The sequence below is a fragment of the Toxotes jaculatrix genome, chromosome 12 (genome assembly GCF_017976425.1).
Source record: "Toxotes jaculatrix isolate fToxJac2 chromosome 12, fToxJac2.pri, whole genome shotgun sequence".
NCBI lineage: Eukaryota > Metazoa > Chordata > Actinopteri > Toxotidae > Toxotes > Toxotes jaculatrix.
Window position 1 is genome coordinate 7,491,486 of NC_054405.1, and position 16,831 is coordinate 7,508,316.

The 16,831-nt window shown below is 43.0% G+C and overlaps 1 protein-coding gene across 1 annotated transcript in view; it reads left to right on the plus strand.

The window, feature by feature from the left end:
* LOC121191103 (E3 ubiquitin-protein ligase RNF43) overlaps nt 1-16,488 on the plus strand; it is a 78,633-nt gene extending 62,145 nt beyond the window's left edge. Inside the window, exons 3-9 of the mRNA XM_041052181.1 lie at nt 9,874-9,948; nt 10,082-10,216; nt 10,707-10,808; nt 10,929-11,099; nt 11,214-11,316; nt 11,725-13,230; nt 13,901-16,488. Of these exons, the coding sequence (XP_040908115.1) occupies nt 9,874-9,948; nt 10,082-10,216; nt 10,707-10,808; nt 10,929-11,099; nt 11,214-11,316; nt 11,725-13,230; nt 13,901-13,926 (2,118 nt within the window). The 3' untranslated portion in view covers nt 13,927-16,488. The remainder of the gene's footprint in view (nt 1-9,873; nt 9,949-10,081; nt 10,217-10,706; nt 10,809-10,928; nt 11,100-11,213; nt 11,317-11,724; nt 13,231-13,900) is intronic.
* The last annotated feature ends 343 nt before the right edge of the window (nt 16,489-16,831 follow it).

Genomic DNA, 16,831 nt, shown 5'->3' on the forward strand with positions numbered 1-16,831 from the left:
CCTTCTGTCTTTTTGAGTTACTTCTCATATTCCACTAGAGAGGACATATGTTTTACTTTACAGATGTTTATTTGACTGCTATAGTTATTAGTCAGTTTGCAGGTTTTTCATTTAAAATGTCTTGTTATTTTATTAAACATGATTTATTGTTGAAGATTAAACGAGTCAGCCGTATCTAAAACTGTTAAAAAGCAGCTACAAAATTAAAGTTTTATGTTAATGCATCAATAACAATAATGCCTTTGTACTTTTTCTTAAACAGCACTTAATGCAGGATTTCTACTTCTAACAGTATTTATATTTCTACACTACAGTGCAATTTAGGTTAAGTGACAGCTGTGAAAATGCGGTCCACCACTGCCAATAATTGACTTACATACTTTTCTGTTGCTTGCTCATCATTTGAATTAAGGAAATAAAAGCTTATCTGTACCAGTGTTTACTGTATTACCAGTATTTAGGTGTCCACCAGTAGCATGTAAATGGCTACCATAAATGCTGAAGATGTGGTAGGTCTTATTTTCATAAACAAATGTCCTGTTGACTTACATGAAATGAGATTTACAGTTGCGCAGGAGGTAGTGTATGGTGTTCTTGTCATTTGAAATCAAACAAAGTCTTTTGAACTTTATGCGTGTCTAAGTTTCCCTCATTTACAGGCAGTGTGTATCTTCAGTCGTCACTGTGCTGGATGTGCGGGTGTGTGTGTGTGTTTGCTCTGCAGAAAGACATGGCTTACTGCACGGCCTGTTCCAAGAATGAATTCCTGGAGGCTTACAAGAGCTGTTGAATGAGATGGAGGGCTCAGGGCAGGAATGATGGGAGGGAGGGAGGGAGGGTGAGGAGGGAGGCTGCTGTACACTATAGGAGGGGTGTCAGGCTCTCACTTACAGGCCTGATTAAATAACAGGATGCTTTATGAAAACAAGAACATTATCTGCCTCTTAAAAGGCCGGGAAAGGCCCTCTAATTGGCTTCCCCTGAGTCTCTGTGTTGCCGCCCATTGGTGAGAGAAAAAAATCCTCTGCCAGCCACAAACTGAGAGAAATTATTCAGGACACTTTCTCTCCCTTCTCTAGTTATACTCTCATCAGTACTGTAGGAATGTATCAACATACCGATACCAAGCCTACAAAAAGGGTGTCTTTTTCCACTCAAAGGAGGGTTATTCCAGCCTGAATCTCTTGATTGAGTGCAATACAAACAATAAAGAGATGGTGGCTCCTCTGTGGGATCGGACGGTTTCTCATGTGGCAATTTTCACAGCTGAGGTTTTAAAAAGGCCCTGTAGATGTTTGGAGAGGTGAGAAGAAAGAGTTAGAGGTGGGTTTCGGTATGTTTGTGTTCCCCCTGAGATCAGAAGAGTCCGTACATCCAGGGATCTAACTCTCCCTCTTTACATTTCTCTCCCTGCCATCTAACCCAGGTGGTTTACGTAATTATACTTATTAAAGTCAAGTACTGCCATAATTAAAGTATATCATAATAGTCACCACTGTAATTAATTTTAGAACTATTTCATATGCTTACACAGCTTTAGTTAATTATAGTGATGTTTCAGCGTAGTCAGTGTTGGTAATGCACTGTTGAACTGACAATGTCAAAAATATATTTCTGTTCACTGTCACAGCAGTATACCTCTTTACCAACACTGTTTTTAAATGTATCCTTTCAGGAGAGCACGTTTCGGTAGCCAGGTCTGTTTGTGTGGGAAATCAAGATGCAGTTTTAGGTGTATACACGTTGATATGACTTGTGGGGTCATAACTCTCCTTGTATAAAAGGCCTAAAAAAGACCATTCAAAACAGAGCTGTCTTACATGTCATAATTACATGTCATAAATTCAGTTAGAAGTTTTGTTAACTTTTATACTGACCAGGTCACATCTCACATTACAGGCAAGTAATCTTCTAGACAGTCACCTTTATATATTTCAAGTAGAAAAGTATTCTTTTAATTTCTAGCAGCAATTGGCTTTTGATTAAACGGAAAGACAACAACTGGGCTACAAGATCCCTCTGAAGATGTTGTGGGCTAATCAACAAAGAAGGAAGGTGCCCACCACTATCTGCCCTCCCTTTCCTACTTACCACAGGGACTGAAACATCACATCCTATTAGTTCTACAAACTTTGTTAACAGATATATTTTTTCATGAATTTGTAATAAAAAGGCTAACGTATATAAAAATCTGGATCTCACCTTTGAGTTGTAAAGATAATTAAACGTAATGTTAAGGCTTTGTTGGTCAGACAATACATTTTAAGATGTCACTGCGGGCTCATTCTATACACTCAACATTGACCACAGTACATATACTGTAATTATGACATTACATATAATGTCATAATTATTAAGGTGTTTTAACATCCTCACTACTACTAAAGTCCCGATATGTATAGAATTGTGTTAACAATTCCCAACTCCCAATGCACAGTGCATATTTCTCTCCTGATTTCATACTGAACAGTTCGTATATGTATGTATATACAGTATATGTAATGGATATTTGTAAAACATATTTTTCTGCTTGGATGGCAAAGTATTCACACACTGGTGGTTTGGATAAAACCACTGTGGTCCAGCTGAGTTAAAAAGAATAGTTTGACATTTAGGGAAATAGATTTATTTGCTTTCTTGCCAGGTGTTAGATGATAATGGCTGCTTGCAAGGCTTTAAAACTCGAAATCTTGTTAACTTTTTTCCTCTTCTTGACATGTTTACTGGCTCTTAACGCTCTCAGTGCCCAGGCTCTGGGCTCGCTGGGTTTAAAGAGCGATATGTAAGGTCACATGTTGGCGTGTGTGAGATCGAGTCGGGCCTCTCAGCTCCATCATCGTGGCTGTGACTGGCGGCCACATCAGTCTCATCTGCCCTCAGGCTGCAGTCACTTGCTGCCCAGCTCTTTGATGTTTCGAGGATGTGTTTAGCAAACGATAGTGTATCAGATGGCACTGGTCTTTCTCTGTCAACTTGTGCTTTGCATTTCAAATGTGTGTCACAGTGCAGCCAGCGCGTGCTAACGAGAGGGGGCGAGAGACAAGGGAAGTGCTGAAAGAGAGAGAGAGAGAAGGGAGGGAGGGGTGAACCTCAATACCGTGAGTTCTCTAAATGACCTCTCTTACCTCCAGACAGGCAGATCAGGTTCATAATTTTTTCCAGTATGTCTCTTTCCTCTGCATGAGAAAGGTGGCCAAGCCCAGGTTCTGGATTTAGTGTTTCTGTGTGTGTGTGTGTGTGTGTGTGTGTGTGTGTGTGTGTGTGTGTGTGTGTGTGTGTGTGTGTGTGTGTACCAGGATGAATGGGAGGTAGGAGGAGGAGGAGGAGTGTGTGATTCAGGCCCACCCCCTCAGGCTCAATACTTTTCCTGAGAGCGTAGAATCTGCTCACCTGCCCCAACTTGCTCGCCCGCCCCCCTCCACTGCCTCCCCTCCTCTTCATTCAGTACTCACCCCCCCCCCCCCCCCCCCAGCGGCCCCACATCAAAGTACCCCTGTGAGTAATGGATACCCAGCAGGGCCACACCCTTCCCTCCTCCAACTAACTTAACTGCTGCTCAGCCAGTGGCGAGCGCCCGGCAATCACACAGCACACACACACACACATATACACACACAGCAATTATTCACACACAATTAGGCTTAAATATACAGCTTCAAAGATAGGGAAACAATACTTAAAGCAAGGCCGTGTAGTTTGAGTTATTTTCAATGTAATTTACTGAATTATTTCAACATTTATATAAGTTTACTTAGCTAGAAAAAATCATAAGAACCAAAGGAATGTAATCACTTTAAACTTTCCTGATGCTCAGTATGTAATTTGCCACTTAACTGTCTAAGAGCTGTCTAAATAATAATAATTCTAACTTTTCAGTTCCACAACAGTTCCACAAAAAAACTCAATCCAATCAGGTGGAGTACTGCCATGAGTGTCACATATCAGCTTCAGCAAAAATACATTTTTGATGTTAAATATGTTAGAAAATTATCTGTTCATCACTAGCTTAGCTAGAATGTTTTATGGTGCAGGATTTATTTCTATAAACTGATCTTTGAATAATATAAACAAATTCTTTTTAGAATAAGTTTCTACAACTTCACATTTAATCATTGTTACATTTTGCAGGATTATTGCACGGCTGCCCTTATTACTTGTTTGTCGTCTTTCATGGTAAATATCCAATGTCATTATGCTAATACACTGAACTATGTTGGTGAACATCGTAAACATTACCCCCTAAACATCAGCATGTTAGCATTGTCCTTGTGAGGGTGTTAGCATACTGGCTTTAGCTTTTAGCTCAAAGCACTAAAGCCGCTAGTTTGGCAGCAGACTGTTAGTCTTGTTTAATAGTTAGCTATAAAACTGCTTCCATGTTGTGTTTTTTCTCTTTGAAGGTAATGCCATTTAACATAGTGAATACTAATGAGTTTACATTCATTAGTCAACAGTGTGCCAGGGACAGATGAGTCTGATGTCTATGCTCTCATCACTTAACAGGTAAACTGACCAGTGGGCAAATCTCCAAACTGATATGAGCTGTTATGTGGCACCAACCCCACCCCACACCCCTGATCGTCATCACCAGCCCCCGCCCCCGTCTGCTCCTCATTTAGCCACGCGGCGTGTCCCAGTGCCTCAGTAATGGTTCCAGTGTGCCAGGCCGGTCAGGAGAAATGACAGAGCAGAGTCTCGGCCTCAGACCTGTAGGCCCAGAGCTCTGTACTCTGTCATTAGACGCTTTAATGCAGCAGCACCACAGCGTGCTCGTCTCCCTCCCTCCCTCCCTGTCCTTCTCTTTTTTCTTTACCTCCTTCACTCTCACTCCTTATTCCCACACATATTATTCCATGCTATAATTTACTCATGCACTGAATGATGTGGATAGTCACGCTGGGAAAATAGACCAACCAAGTCCCCACAAGTGCTACAAAGTTAGACCGAGTTAAATAGAGTCCAGTACCATGTTAAAGGGTTATCAGAGCCCATGGAAAGGTTTGTGTCATGGTAACGGTAATAAAGATTTTCAAAATAAAAACATCCATGCTCACTTAATTAGCTTAAATTTAGACTGAAATGTCTTACTTGCTGGTTTCAGTGCTAAAAATCTCTGTCATGACAGAGTTTTTTAGTCATAGTCAATTTAGTCATTTGAGTTTTAAAAAAATCTTGTCATAAGAAAACCCGAAAATTTTACTTTATCTGGTTCTTCAAAGCAACTTTTTCAAGAACTTTCCAGAAACAGTCATTTTCTTGTTCTGTTCCTTGTTCTGTCTTATTTTAAACTGAAATGCAGCCACTTCTGGAACAAATTAAATTATCTCACTCGTGTTTGCAGATTGTTTTCTTGATATGAAAATTGTAGAAGGCTCAATATGAGTGAATAGTTGAATTTTTATGTTGCAGTCACTGGTGCAGGTTAATGGGCTGTAAAGATCTTGCTCACTGCTACTTTGAGTGCAAGACCTACATACAGTCTACTGTCAAAAGTCAAAGGTTATGAAGCTACTGGGTCACTCTGAATATAGTTCTGTAATCATAGATGTTCAACTAATATAGCAGATGTTTCTCCAATGGCCAGACTTAATGTGTGTATGTGTGTGTGTAATATTCTCATTATTGCCCTTTCCTTTTTCTCTCCGTGACGTTGGAACATGGCTGCAGATGAAGGCAGTCGGCCCGCTGGCCTGGCTGTGCCATTCGTACCACATTAAACCCCTGACTAACACTGACACTTTTACAGGCAAAGTGATCTTGTCAGACGACGGAAAAAAAAAAACCTCGGCCCATCCCTTATGTGAAATAAAGACATGACAGCAGCGTAGTTTGTTTCTAACCAGTCGGGAACACGCTGTGATGCCAGGCCTGGCTCACACGCTGCGCTTTACCAGGGATGTAAACAAACAGCTCTGGCCAGGCCCAAGCAGGCCACCCACTGCTGCAGAGGGCACATCACTGGCTGGAGTCACTGGAGTTTATGCAAGATGAGGTAGTGATGATACTGTGCATAGACAAGAGTTGCTTGTAGTAAGGTGAAGCATACACAGATTCATGCAGCTGGTGTTACCACTGTGTTTGATTTGTATGTGATTATAGCATCTTTTCAAATCATTCTGAGAGCAAACATTTTTGTTTATAGAAACATGAGATACTAAAAGTTAGAAAATAAGGACAGTGTGACAGTGCTGGCTGACTGTCACACTGCCCTGGGTGTTAACTGGGACACTTAAATAGAACAGAGCCATTGCTAATGTTATCAGTAACCTGTGTTCTTCCATTTTTCCAAGTAAAAGTGTCTGCTGTTGGTCACCATAGCTGAATGAGTGTTGGACAACCCTGATAAGCCTTTAAGTTATGGATTGTGTGTGTTAAGTTGAATGCATACCTGCGTCTGTGTGTGCGTGTGTGACCTCACGGTGCCTCTTTCTGGCTCTGTGCCCTTAGGTGTGTTTATGTTTATGACAGCTTGCCTTTGCAGAACGCTCTACACGATCCCACAATCCACAAACTCTGTCGCCCACGTTTGCCCACACCCTCCTTCAAAGGCCCGTCGCTGTTAGAAGTAGCAGCAGACTGTTGTGGAATGTGCATTGTTTGTTAGTTTTTCACTGATGACGTCTTCACTGTGTAACTCTGTAAACCACAGTCATTTCCGATGCTGCAATTGTTTTTCCTCACATGCCAAATATTGTTTAATCACATGTGTCAAGTTGCACCTCATGAGCATGGGTGTTTACCTAACCACAGCCATGTCTGTTTCAGTTCTGAGCATAACAAACCTGGAGATGTTGAAACACTTTAGCTGGCAGTCCATTTAGCTGTCTTGTTAGCATCAGACCTGCGCTTTTCACTGCAGCATTAAAGGTTAAATATATCTCTTATTAATCGTGTAATGACATCACTCAGGCCTCTTCCGGGTCTGTGGCTCAGTAGAGGCGTATGTCTTGGCGACCACAATGTGGTGCCACTACTACTAATGCTGTGATATAATAAGACCACAGCAACAGTCATCTGAGAAACAGAGTATGACATATTCTTATACCGGCCGTTGTTAGTTTGAACTGTAGGAGGCTATTTGAAACTTGTGTATGTGTGTGTGTGCATGTGTGTTGGACCACAAGTCCAGGCTTTCCTGCATTTATTACCATGATTAGAGGATGCATGGGCACAGTGCCGCATAGAGAACTTTTGAACCCCAGGTAAAGCACACATTCCCACATGTCAGAGATCCAGCTTTTTTTTTTTTTTTTTTGACCACACCCCATGTAGGCCTATGCATGTACTACAATTACTGTTCTGATGAAACAGAGAAAAAGACTGCTGTGCCAGAGCTGGAAGCCAGATCACAGGGAATATGTTCATTTTTTTTATTTGACCTCTTCCTGACCGCTGATACTTTGGCCTTTGAATGCCACCTGTGGTTCTGTGGGACAGTGTTGTAAACTCACAGCTACACAGAAACACATATTTACTGTGTGCACTCTCACAGATGGCAATTTTGAGCACACATTGCTTTGAGGACGTAAAGTTTGTGGCATTTTATACACACAAAGGTCTGTTTCTACCTTGTCATGCACTGACTTACTTTTTTTGAAGTGTTAAAAAGTGATTCCAGTTCAGTGCCACCTCCCCACAAATGAGGTTTCTAATTAAGTTGATTAATGAATCAACTGAGTGATGCGTTTACCTGAATTTCTTTTGTTAGTGCCTTGTGTATGAGTGCATGCACACCTACCTGCCCTGGGCTGCAGGCAGTAGGCTAGGAATCACTGTTTAGTGTTGTGTTTGACCCGGGTGATTAGGTGTTTAAACTTGTGTCTCCTCCTCATTAAGCGTTGGCAGATGCCAGACACTTCAGAGTATGTGATGAGATACTGATGAAAAGGCTGCCATTTGTTTTCTCCCTTTCTTCTGGGGATGCTGGAGAAAGCATTTCTGGGCTTTTGTGGAGCGTGCTGATAACACATAACAACATTAAGAGCACACGTAGAAACACCTAAACACAGAAAAGGCCTCACACACAAGAAGACAAATTCAGGTCAACCCAGCTCCTGTTGGGGAGGAGCTGGTCGGTAGCAGTGGCAGCACAGCAAAGACACACACTCATGAACCAAAGCGTGTAGGGACTACAGCTGGGCTCCAAAATCTCTGTGCTCTTAATGTGTGTTAAAGATCTTAGCAACTCAAACACACATTAAGTTCTCCACAGCTCAGCCAGCAAGCTATCAGTGAATATTATTCACACTTTGAAATTGAAACCATCAGCCAGCCAACACACACACACACTAAAACTCAGTCTTGCAAACAACTTCTCTATTGTTTTTTGGATCAGTGGAGAATCTGATAGGGCTAACGTTGAGGGAGGTTTTTGCATATCAGCCTTGTAGTGGTGCTTTTTTGTTTTATTATCGTTACTGTTTCACTGAATTACAGGCTATCCTTCTGTCCACTGTTTCCACAGTGTCTGCAGCTTTCAGTAGCAGATATGCAGTAAACTCCACTTAGTTACTCTTCCACATTTGGATGTTAAAGTGACACTATGTAACTTTCTGATGAAGAAAGAGCAAATTCAGCCTTTTACAGATAAAAAGTTGAACTTATGGGCAATGAAATGCAGCCTTGATCAGTTCAGCACACTCAGTGGTTTTGATGCTACAGCCTTACCTGTTCTGAGCTAATGTTAGCAAGGTTTTCACAGATATTGCTATGTTGCATTATGTGTCACATACTTGACATTATTGATTTCGTTTGCTGACCACCAAGTCACTGACACCATGACTCTTTTGTACTTGTGCTATTGTTTCACCATTGACCATTACCCTGAAACTGCCACTTGTGCTTAGCTTTTATGAATCAAAGATTCACATACGATTGCTTTAAAATGGCTATAATCCATATTATTTATAGACCATGACTGCTTGTATGCAAAATGGGGAGCTCATAGTGATGAAGCCATCATCACTGAAGGAGCTGGTGACTCTTCAGCAGCTAACGAGTCAAGCTTTTTTTCCTTGAGAAGAAGCTGGAGACCAAAACCTGAGCAACAAGGGAAGTGATTGGACTTACATTCATCCGTTTGCTGACATGACTCCAGATGAAGGCTAATGTTGCTCCTCATCAGCTGTGGCTGTGTAAATAAGTAACTGATGGCTAACACATTTGCAGATTGTGCATATAGGTGATTAAAAGTTGATGATACAGTAGTAAGCGAATGGTGCTCCGCTGCCCCTCTCCAGCTGTTGCCTGACAGTATGTAGGTTAAAGCCACAGAACTCTGATCATGACTGACGTGCCACCATACCTGTTTAGAATTTCTCCTTTTAAAAACATTAGCTTTAAAATTGCACAACGTAAAATGACACAGTGACATAATGAAACTGCTGGTTGGGGAGACCTGCACAACTCTTTCAGAGCCTCGTTTGAATACAAAATGCTCCTTATTTGCATGGGAGGCTGATGCCCCACCTGTTTTCTTTCATTCACCATTTCCCCCTTTTTCTCTTCACTCAATCAAATAATACTCCACTGTTTCGTTTAGCCGCTCGCTCCAACATGAGAAAAAGGCAGCAGATTTGTGCTGCGGCCTTCCTGCTAACACACTTTGTAGTCAGTGTGTCTGGCTTCCAGAGTCAGGTGGAAAAGTGGCAGGAGGAGCTGTACTTTGGTCTGTGCTGTGAGGCCTGAGGCCTGTGGCGTGACTGCCACCTAGTGGTGGTTCAAGACACTGACCCTGCCATAAGCTGTTCCCTGTCTGACTGGCCTCTGAAGGATGAGCATTTTCTGTTGCTTGGGTCACAAGCTGTTTTTGTCCATTATGCAGATCATGTGAGTTAAAGAACACTAACCTCTGTCCTGTGTTGTCTCCTTCAGGCTCGCATGGCATTGGACAAAGGAGCTCAGGCTGTTATCTTTGATGTCAGTGATGATGCCAATGCTGCTGCTGAGGTGAGTGTGCAAATATGTTAGATGAGTTAGCTCACAGAAGATGGTAATTTTTTCACACTCATATTGCTGTGTTTTTCTCCCCTGGTACACCCTGTTTGTACAACACACACACACCACACACACACACACACAGCTGCGAGAAACAGACTCCCTTCCCCGTCCAGTTGTGCTGGTGGAGGCTGAGGATGCTGAGGAGCTGATGGGCTTGGTCAACAAGAACGAGGAGGCCAAAGTTCGTATTGAGATCATGGTGGAGCCCCCTAGATGGGTAAGCACTGAGGCACACACACACACACACATCTATCATGAGCTCTCAGGCGCTGTGACTTTCCTGTTACTGGCTGGAAGAAGAAGAACCCCCTCTGGGAAATAGCAGAACAGAAAGGAAGTTGTGTGAAAAGAGGGGAAATTTCACATCATGTTAAGCTGAGAGGCCACTTAAGGCTCTGTGTTAAATGTTGTGTTGGTGTGAAATATTTCAGAATTTATTGTGGACTGAATGTTAGGATGCAAACAAACCATCGAGCATAGAGAGGAGAGGGTGAGAGACAGACGTGGATTTTGATATCCATGAGCCCATGGGCATGAACATCAAAGGACATTTAGTAGAGTTACAAGATTTGAAACACCAAGTTATTGTTGCTGTGTGGTGATGCTGCTGTGTTCTGTTTTTTTTTTGTTTGTTTTGTTTATTTAAGAGCTTTAAAATATAGCGACTACAAATTATTATAAATATTTGCTCTCTTTCCCCTTGGCAGCCACATTATGATGTGGGTATCCTGCTCACCATTGTCCTGGCTATTCTGACCATCGTCTTAATCTTTGCTTTCCGCTACAAATGCAAGTCCAACAGAACCTGGGTGAGTGAAAGCAACAGCACTGGTAGAAGTATAAAGCTTGTAGAGACAGTGGATTGTCAGTGATTTGGAACTGGAAATCTTTCAAAGGTTTTTGTAAGTCTCCCCTTGTTGTGCGTGCAGGACTCTGTCCATCAACAGACCATGCGGGCTATTAGTCGATTGGAGACTAAAACCTACAGTTCTCAGGGCTGCTCAGGCTCACAGCGGCACCGAGGGGCGTGGGGGTCGGCCAGCAGCTCCAACTCGAGCCCTGTCTGTGCTATTTGCTTGGAGGAGTTCCAGGACGGGCAGGTAAGAGGAGAGAGAATGAGGAACATGTCTGCAGTTACTTAATTATTGAAACATGCAAATTGTGTGTCATTTATCCTTGTAACTACCTCTGTCTCTCATTTTTTTTCTGCCCAGCATTTGAGGATCATCTCCTGCGCTCATGAGTTCCATAAAGACTGCGTCGACCCCTGGCTGCTGCAGCACCGTACCTGTCCTCTCTGTATGCACAACATTATGGGTGAGGACAAACATATTTCCAGATAAGTGTGCTGAAGAAGGCCCGTCAAGCCGTAGGCTGCAGAAATCTTTCTATTTCACTGACTACATCGAAAAATTGAAATTACTCTGAGGTTTAGTTTTCAACATCTCAGGAAACTTTTCAAAATTAGATGAGTTTTTTCTTCATTCATCCATGTGGAAACAGACATCTGTGACTCTTTTATTCCATTCATTGACTTTGACCTGCTGCGAAATAACACAGAAGACTTTTCATCACTTTAAAAGTTGAGATTTGGAATTCAAATTGAAATAAGTTCACAGTTTTATTAATAATAACTAAGGTGTGTTTTAGAGAGCTCTATAAGCAGAAGTCATTATTACACCCCTGCGGTCCTCTCCATATTCTAACTGCTCTTGTGGTCCACAGGGACAGAGCGGCAGCCCCAGAGAAACAGGCTCCAGCAGAATCCAGAACAAAGCCAAGGCTTCCTGCACCCTCAGCCTTACAGCAGCCCACACAACCACCCCTTCCCTCAGCATGCTATCCCCTTCTCTATGAGACTCCACTATCCTCGTGGACCCTCTGGACCATATCCCTCTCTGGGACACTACAGTGGGTCTTCTCCCATGGACCCCCAGACTCTACGTTTCCTCACCAGTAGACAGCTTGGCTCCGGCTGTGGGTACCGCCTTCCTGCAGAGGGTCCTGGAAGGCCCCACAGGATTGGAGGTAACTGCAGGACGTCCACTCACCACTACACCCCTCGTCGGTCCTGCCACAACTATCGCTCGTCCTGTCCGACCCAGCGCAGTGCATCCTGCTCAAGACTGCACCACGCTGCTTCTGTCGCACCACAGACCCGTGGTGCTCCAGCCCACAACCGGCAGGACGAGGGCAGCTGCTCAGGCGGCAGCTACCACACAGAACGCAGTGGATACTTGGCTGATGGGCCGGCGAGTGACTCCAGCTCAGGGCCCTGCCATGGCTCCTCCAGTGACTCAGTTCTCAACTGTACTGACATATCCCTACAGGGAGTGTATGGCAGCTGGTCCACTTTCCGTAGCTCTCTGAGTAGTGACTACGATCCGTTCGTGTATTACGGGCCAGGTAATACGCGGGGCCCCCGGAGAAACAGCCTGGAGGCTGGCGCCCAGGCCCGGCCCAGGTCTCTGGATTCTGTGGTGAACAAAGCAGGCTGCCCTGAAGAACAGCCGCAGACTGTGTTCAGCCACATCCACTACCACCGCCACAGACACCATCACTATGAGGAGGGAGAGCATGGTCAGGGCCCGAGCAGAGGCTCTGACGAGGAGCAGGGGGCTGCTGCTGCTGCGCCCGCTGCTCTTGTCCTTGACAAAGACTCACCTGTGTGCCCTCCTAAGCACAGTCCCTGCCAGTGCCCAAAGCCAGACCCCATGGATCGGCTTAGCCCGGGACAGACAGAGTGTCAGGACCTTGACCCAGGCAGCCCTACAGGACCTCCAGTCCTGATGTCCCCAATCCCTTTGCAGCTCCAACCCCACTGCTGCCACCAGGGACACGGACACCCTCCCGCTCCTCTTGGGCGAGTGGGTGGCTGTGTGCTTGATGGCCCCTCCGTTCGCTTCCACCAGAGCCTGGATCTGCAGGATGACCGTAGCATCCACATTCACTACGGCCAGGGTCCGGGCTTCTGCTGCTCTCCTCCTGAGCTGCACCCTGCTTTGCTTCCCGTGCCCCTCATTCTGGACTCTGGAGGGATGGAGGACTGGTCTTGCTGTGCCGGGGCCCATGTTGTGTGGCAAAAACGGGTGCAGCAGGCTCATTCAGAGCCTCAGCTCCTGGGGCCTGGGACTTCTATGGACAGGCCACCCTGCAGGTTCCACCACGGACCTTCTGCTGACTGCAACACAGGCATTTGTTTATACTGCCAAACATTACACCACAATCAGGGTGGGTGTCACCTCTTTAATCTTTAATAACACGGACAGGTGTTTGGTCTTAAAGGATAGTTAACAAGTCTAGACTTTAGCAGATTATCTAAACTACTTCATCCTGAGGTAAACCCCGTTCAGTTAGCCAACTGGATTATTATCTATAGAATATGTGCAGCATTGATATTTGTCATCAAGGCTCTGACTTCATCACTCCTGACAATAAAACACAAAGCTCAGCACAGCATAGAGTGACGATAATAACTTTGTAGACTCACAGGTGGATGCTGGGGTAGAAGTGTGGCTTTTAGAAATGCTACGTGAACAGCAGCAGCATAGTTTTCAGCTGAGAGGTGCAGCAGCAAGCTGGTATACCAACAAAAGACTGATCGGAGTAGCGACAACTGCACCAACACAATGCAATGAGTGCGTTGGATATGAGTTGCAGTGAGAAGTAAAAGCCACATGAGTTTAGCAGCGGCCTCGAGTTCAGGGGCCTGAAGTAGCACGCAGGGTTAGTGGGCATAGCTGAAATGTTGGAAACAATAATCCCTCACTGCAAAAAGAAAAAAATTCTTTTCTCTTCCAGAGAAGTTTTGCTAACCTGGGGGTTTATTAAAAACCTGTCTGCTCATGTTGGTTTTTTTATTATACTTTGAAGCTGACTTGAGCTGCGTTTGTGTCCGCAGGATCAGAAGAGGAGTCTGGTGTGTGAGAACTTGTTGCATCCCCATTATCACGCTGCTACACAGGAGCCAGAATGGACAAGCCTCTCATTGGCTGCTCGCTCTCATGTCTTCCACGCAATTCCACCCGCGATGCTTTCGTTCGGACGATTCCCCAGCTCCCACCAGGATTCAAAGCTCACACGCTGAAATGCTTTCAGTTAAGTCGGTTGGGTCATCACTAAAAATGAAATTATTGTGATTAGATTATGCTAAAGATGTTTTATATCAAAATAGGTTGAATGATTTAAATGTAGAGACAGGGAGCTGCTGGGGAAACAACTCATTTGAGAAAAAAAAAAGTGTTTTTCTGTGTTTCTCCTCGTCAGTTATCGGAAGAATATTCATTCATTCATTTCTGACATGACATCACAAGCTCCATGCTCCTTAGTGACAACTAACGAATGATCCTTGCTTAGGGTGTTGAGCCCTCATGAAGTGAGACTCCATCTCTGCGTTGCTCACTCTATTACAAAATAACTTGATTTATCTTAGAGGTACTTAACTTTCACTTGTGTGATCTTGGTCTTCCTTCGCTGAGTCCAGTCTCAGCTGAGAGAAGCCTTACTCTCCAGCCTACCTCAGCTCAGATTTCTTAACATGCCTCACGCAGGGGGTCTTTAAAGGTACTGCTGTAGTGATTTATGATTTTTTTTTTTTTTTTGACACAACCATGTAGCTCCCATAAACTAAACTAAAAGCGATCCTCTTGGCAGTCTGACCTGTCCAAACGGAGAGAAAGGTTAATGCTCAGCCCCTCAAACAATGAGCATTCACTGAGGTTGCTGAGCAGTGCATGGGCCTTGTTTTCATTATTTCAATAATGGCAGCTGTTTTTAACTTTTTTTTTTGGTTTGTGTTTATGATCACTTTCTGTTTAGTTTTTTTTTTTTGTACCCTATAATTTTTTTTTTCATCTTTCAGAATGAACCGGTTTGACTGAATTATGTGGTCGTCATTACAAGCTATTGTCTCATTATTGTCATTTCTCTTGCCAGTGGTTACGTCATATGTTTGACCTCAGTGCTGTTTAACCCCCTGATCTGTGCAGAGTGAACAGGCCTCATCAGAAGGATGACAATCATATCCTCTGCTCCTGTAATGCCCAGTCCATCACGATATCCTATTATCCTCCATAAAGGATATAACCTCCCACTGTCTTTCAGCAACTAAAGCTCTAGAAAAATGTTCTACATTGCAGCCATAGAGAAGATTTAGTTACTTTATAACAATGGTAAAAATATAACTGGAGTAAAGCCATGCTAGGTAGACCTTACAGTCCCAAGCATCAGCTGAGTCTGTTTGCATTAGCATCAGTTTAAAGAAAGCTTGGTGTGCTTTTCCCATGATTTCAAACTATAATGGGCAGAGTCTGAGAAAACTCTCAGGAACAATCAAACACTGGAAAGATGGGACAAATTCATCTAAGTTACAGTAATGATACCCGAATCAGTGAAAAGTCCTTTGTCGAGGTAAATGTGCATCGCCAATCCCTGCTTTTGAGCTTACAGCACTTGAAGGAAAATCCACCTTAAATCAGAAATCCAACTCAGATTTGAGTAAGTTTTTTTTTTTTTTTTTTAACATTCTGATAAACAATAACAATCTCTCAAAGCTAGAAATGACAGAGTCCATGTTTAAGTCTTTATTACCAAGAATTCCCTCTGTTCCTATTTAGCCTGTCTGGCAGACTGACAGACACAAAGTGTGCTTATGTTCCAAGAAATTTCTCTCTACTCTCAAACTGTGTAGATAAAAGTGGACCTCATTATGCCATCAAAGATGGCTTTCCTATATTTGGCTTCACCACAAACGTCTTCATGCTCACATGTATGAGACTAAATAATCTGAGATCAGAGGAACAGGTATTCTGTTTTAGTGTGGACTTTTCCTTTAGGGCTCAGTGAAAATGTGAAAGGATTTTCCTTTGCAGTCAGACTGCAGATACAGTTTAGCTTAGCACAAACAGCAGACAAAGAGCTCATGGGTATTGCAATGTAACCAGTAGCACTTACTAAAACCTTCCATGTGCCTTATTCTTTCAAACTGTTCATAATCCTAAATCAGGAACTTCCCAACACACTAAGCTCTTACCTGTCTAACCAAAGACACAAAATCTTGAACGCAGTGAATTTAAATCATAGTACGTGTTTGTGCCTTATCTCCTGCTTCATCCTCGTCCTTAAATCTCAGAATTAAATGTACTTTCAATAACAAGAGGGAACATGCTAGAACTGAAGTGCAAATCATTTTGGACATTTTTTGGACAATCATGCAGAACGTTTCACCTGCAGTTCCTCATACTAATACCTCACTTTGAATGAGTCAACACAGCGTCCTCTAGCTAAAGTATCAGAGTTTCCTTGTCTGTTATTTTTCGTGCCCAAACAGTCTCTGAGATGGAAATGACTGAATTACAAGCAGCACTTTGGCTTAAGTAGGTTTTATATTAACAAAAAAAAAAGAAAAAAAAAAAGAAAAACAACACAAATCTCATAGTATTAATTTAAAACAATCCCAAAACCATCAGCACATGAAAAACAGCGTTTGGTGATGCCGCAGAATATCTGATGTGATCTCATCCTGTTCAAGATCTTTCTCTTTGCGTTGTTTATGTGTTTGTTTTGTTATGTTTTGCGAGAATAATGAGTTGAAACTGCCTTTTCTAATAGAGTAAAAAAAAGAAATAATAAAATCCCTCCAGAACTTTAAGGGATATGTCAGTATATTTTGGATACTTTGTGTACAAAAAGAGAACAACAAAAACAGAAATGAAATAGTGTTGTATTTTATATATAATAGAACATTTCAATATAGTGACATGTCACTAATATATTTATTTACTAATATATTTATCCATTTTGTCCAGGTTTGAAAGAGTGGTTTCTGTATAGA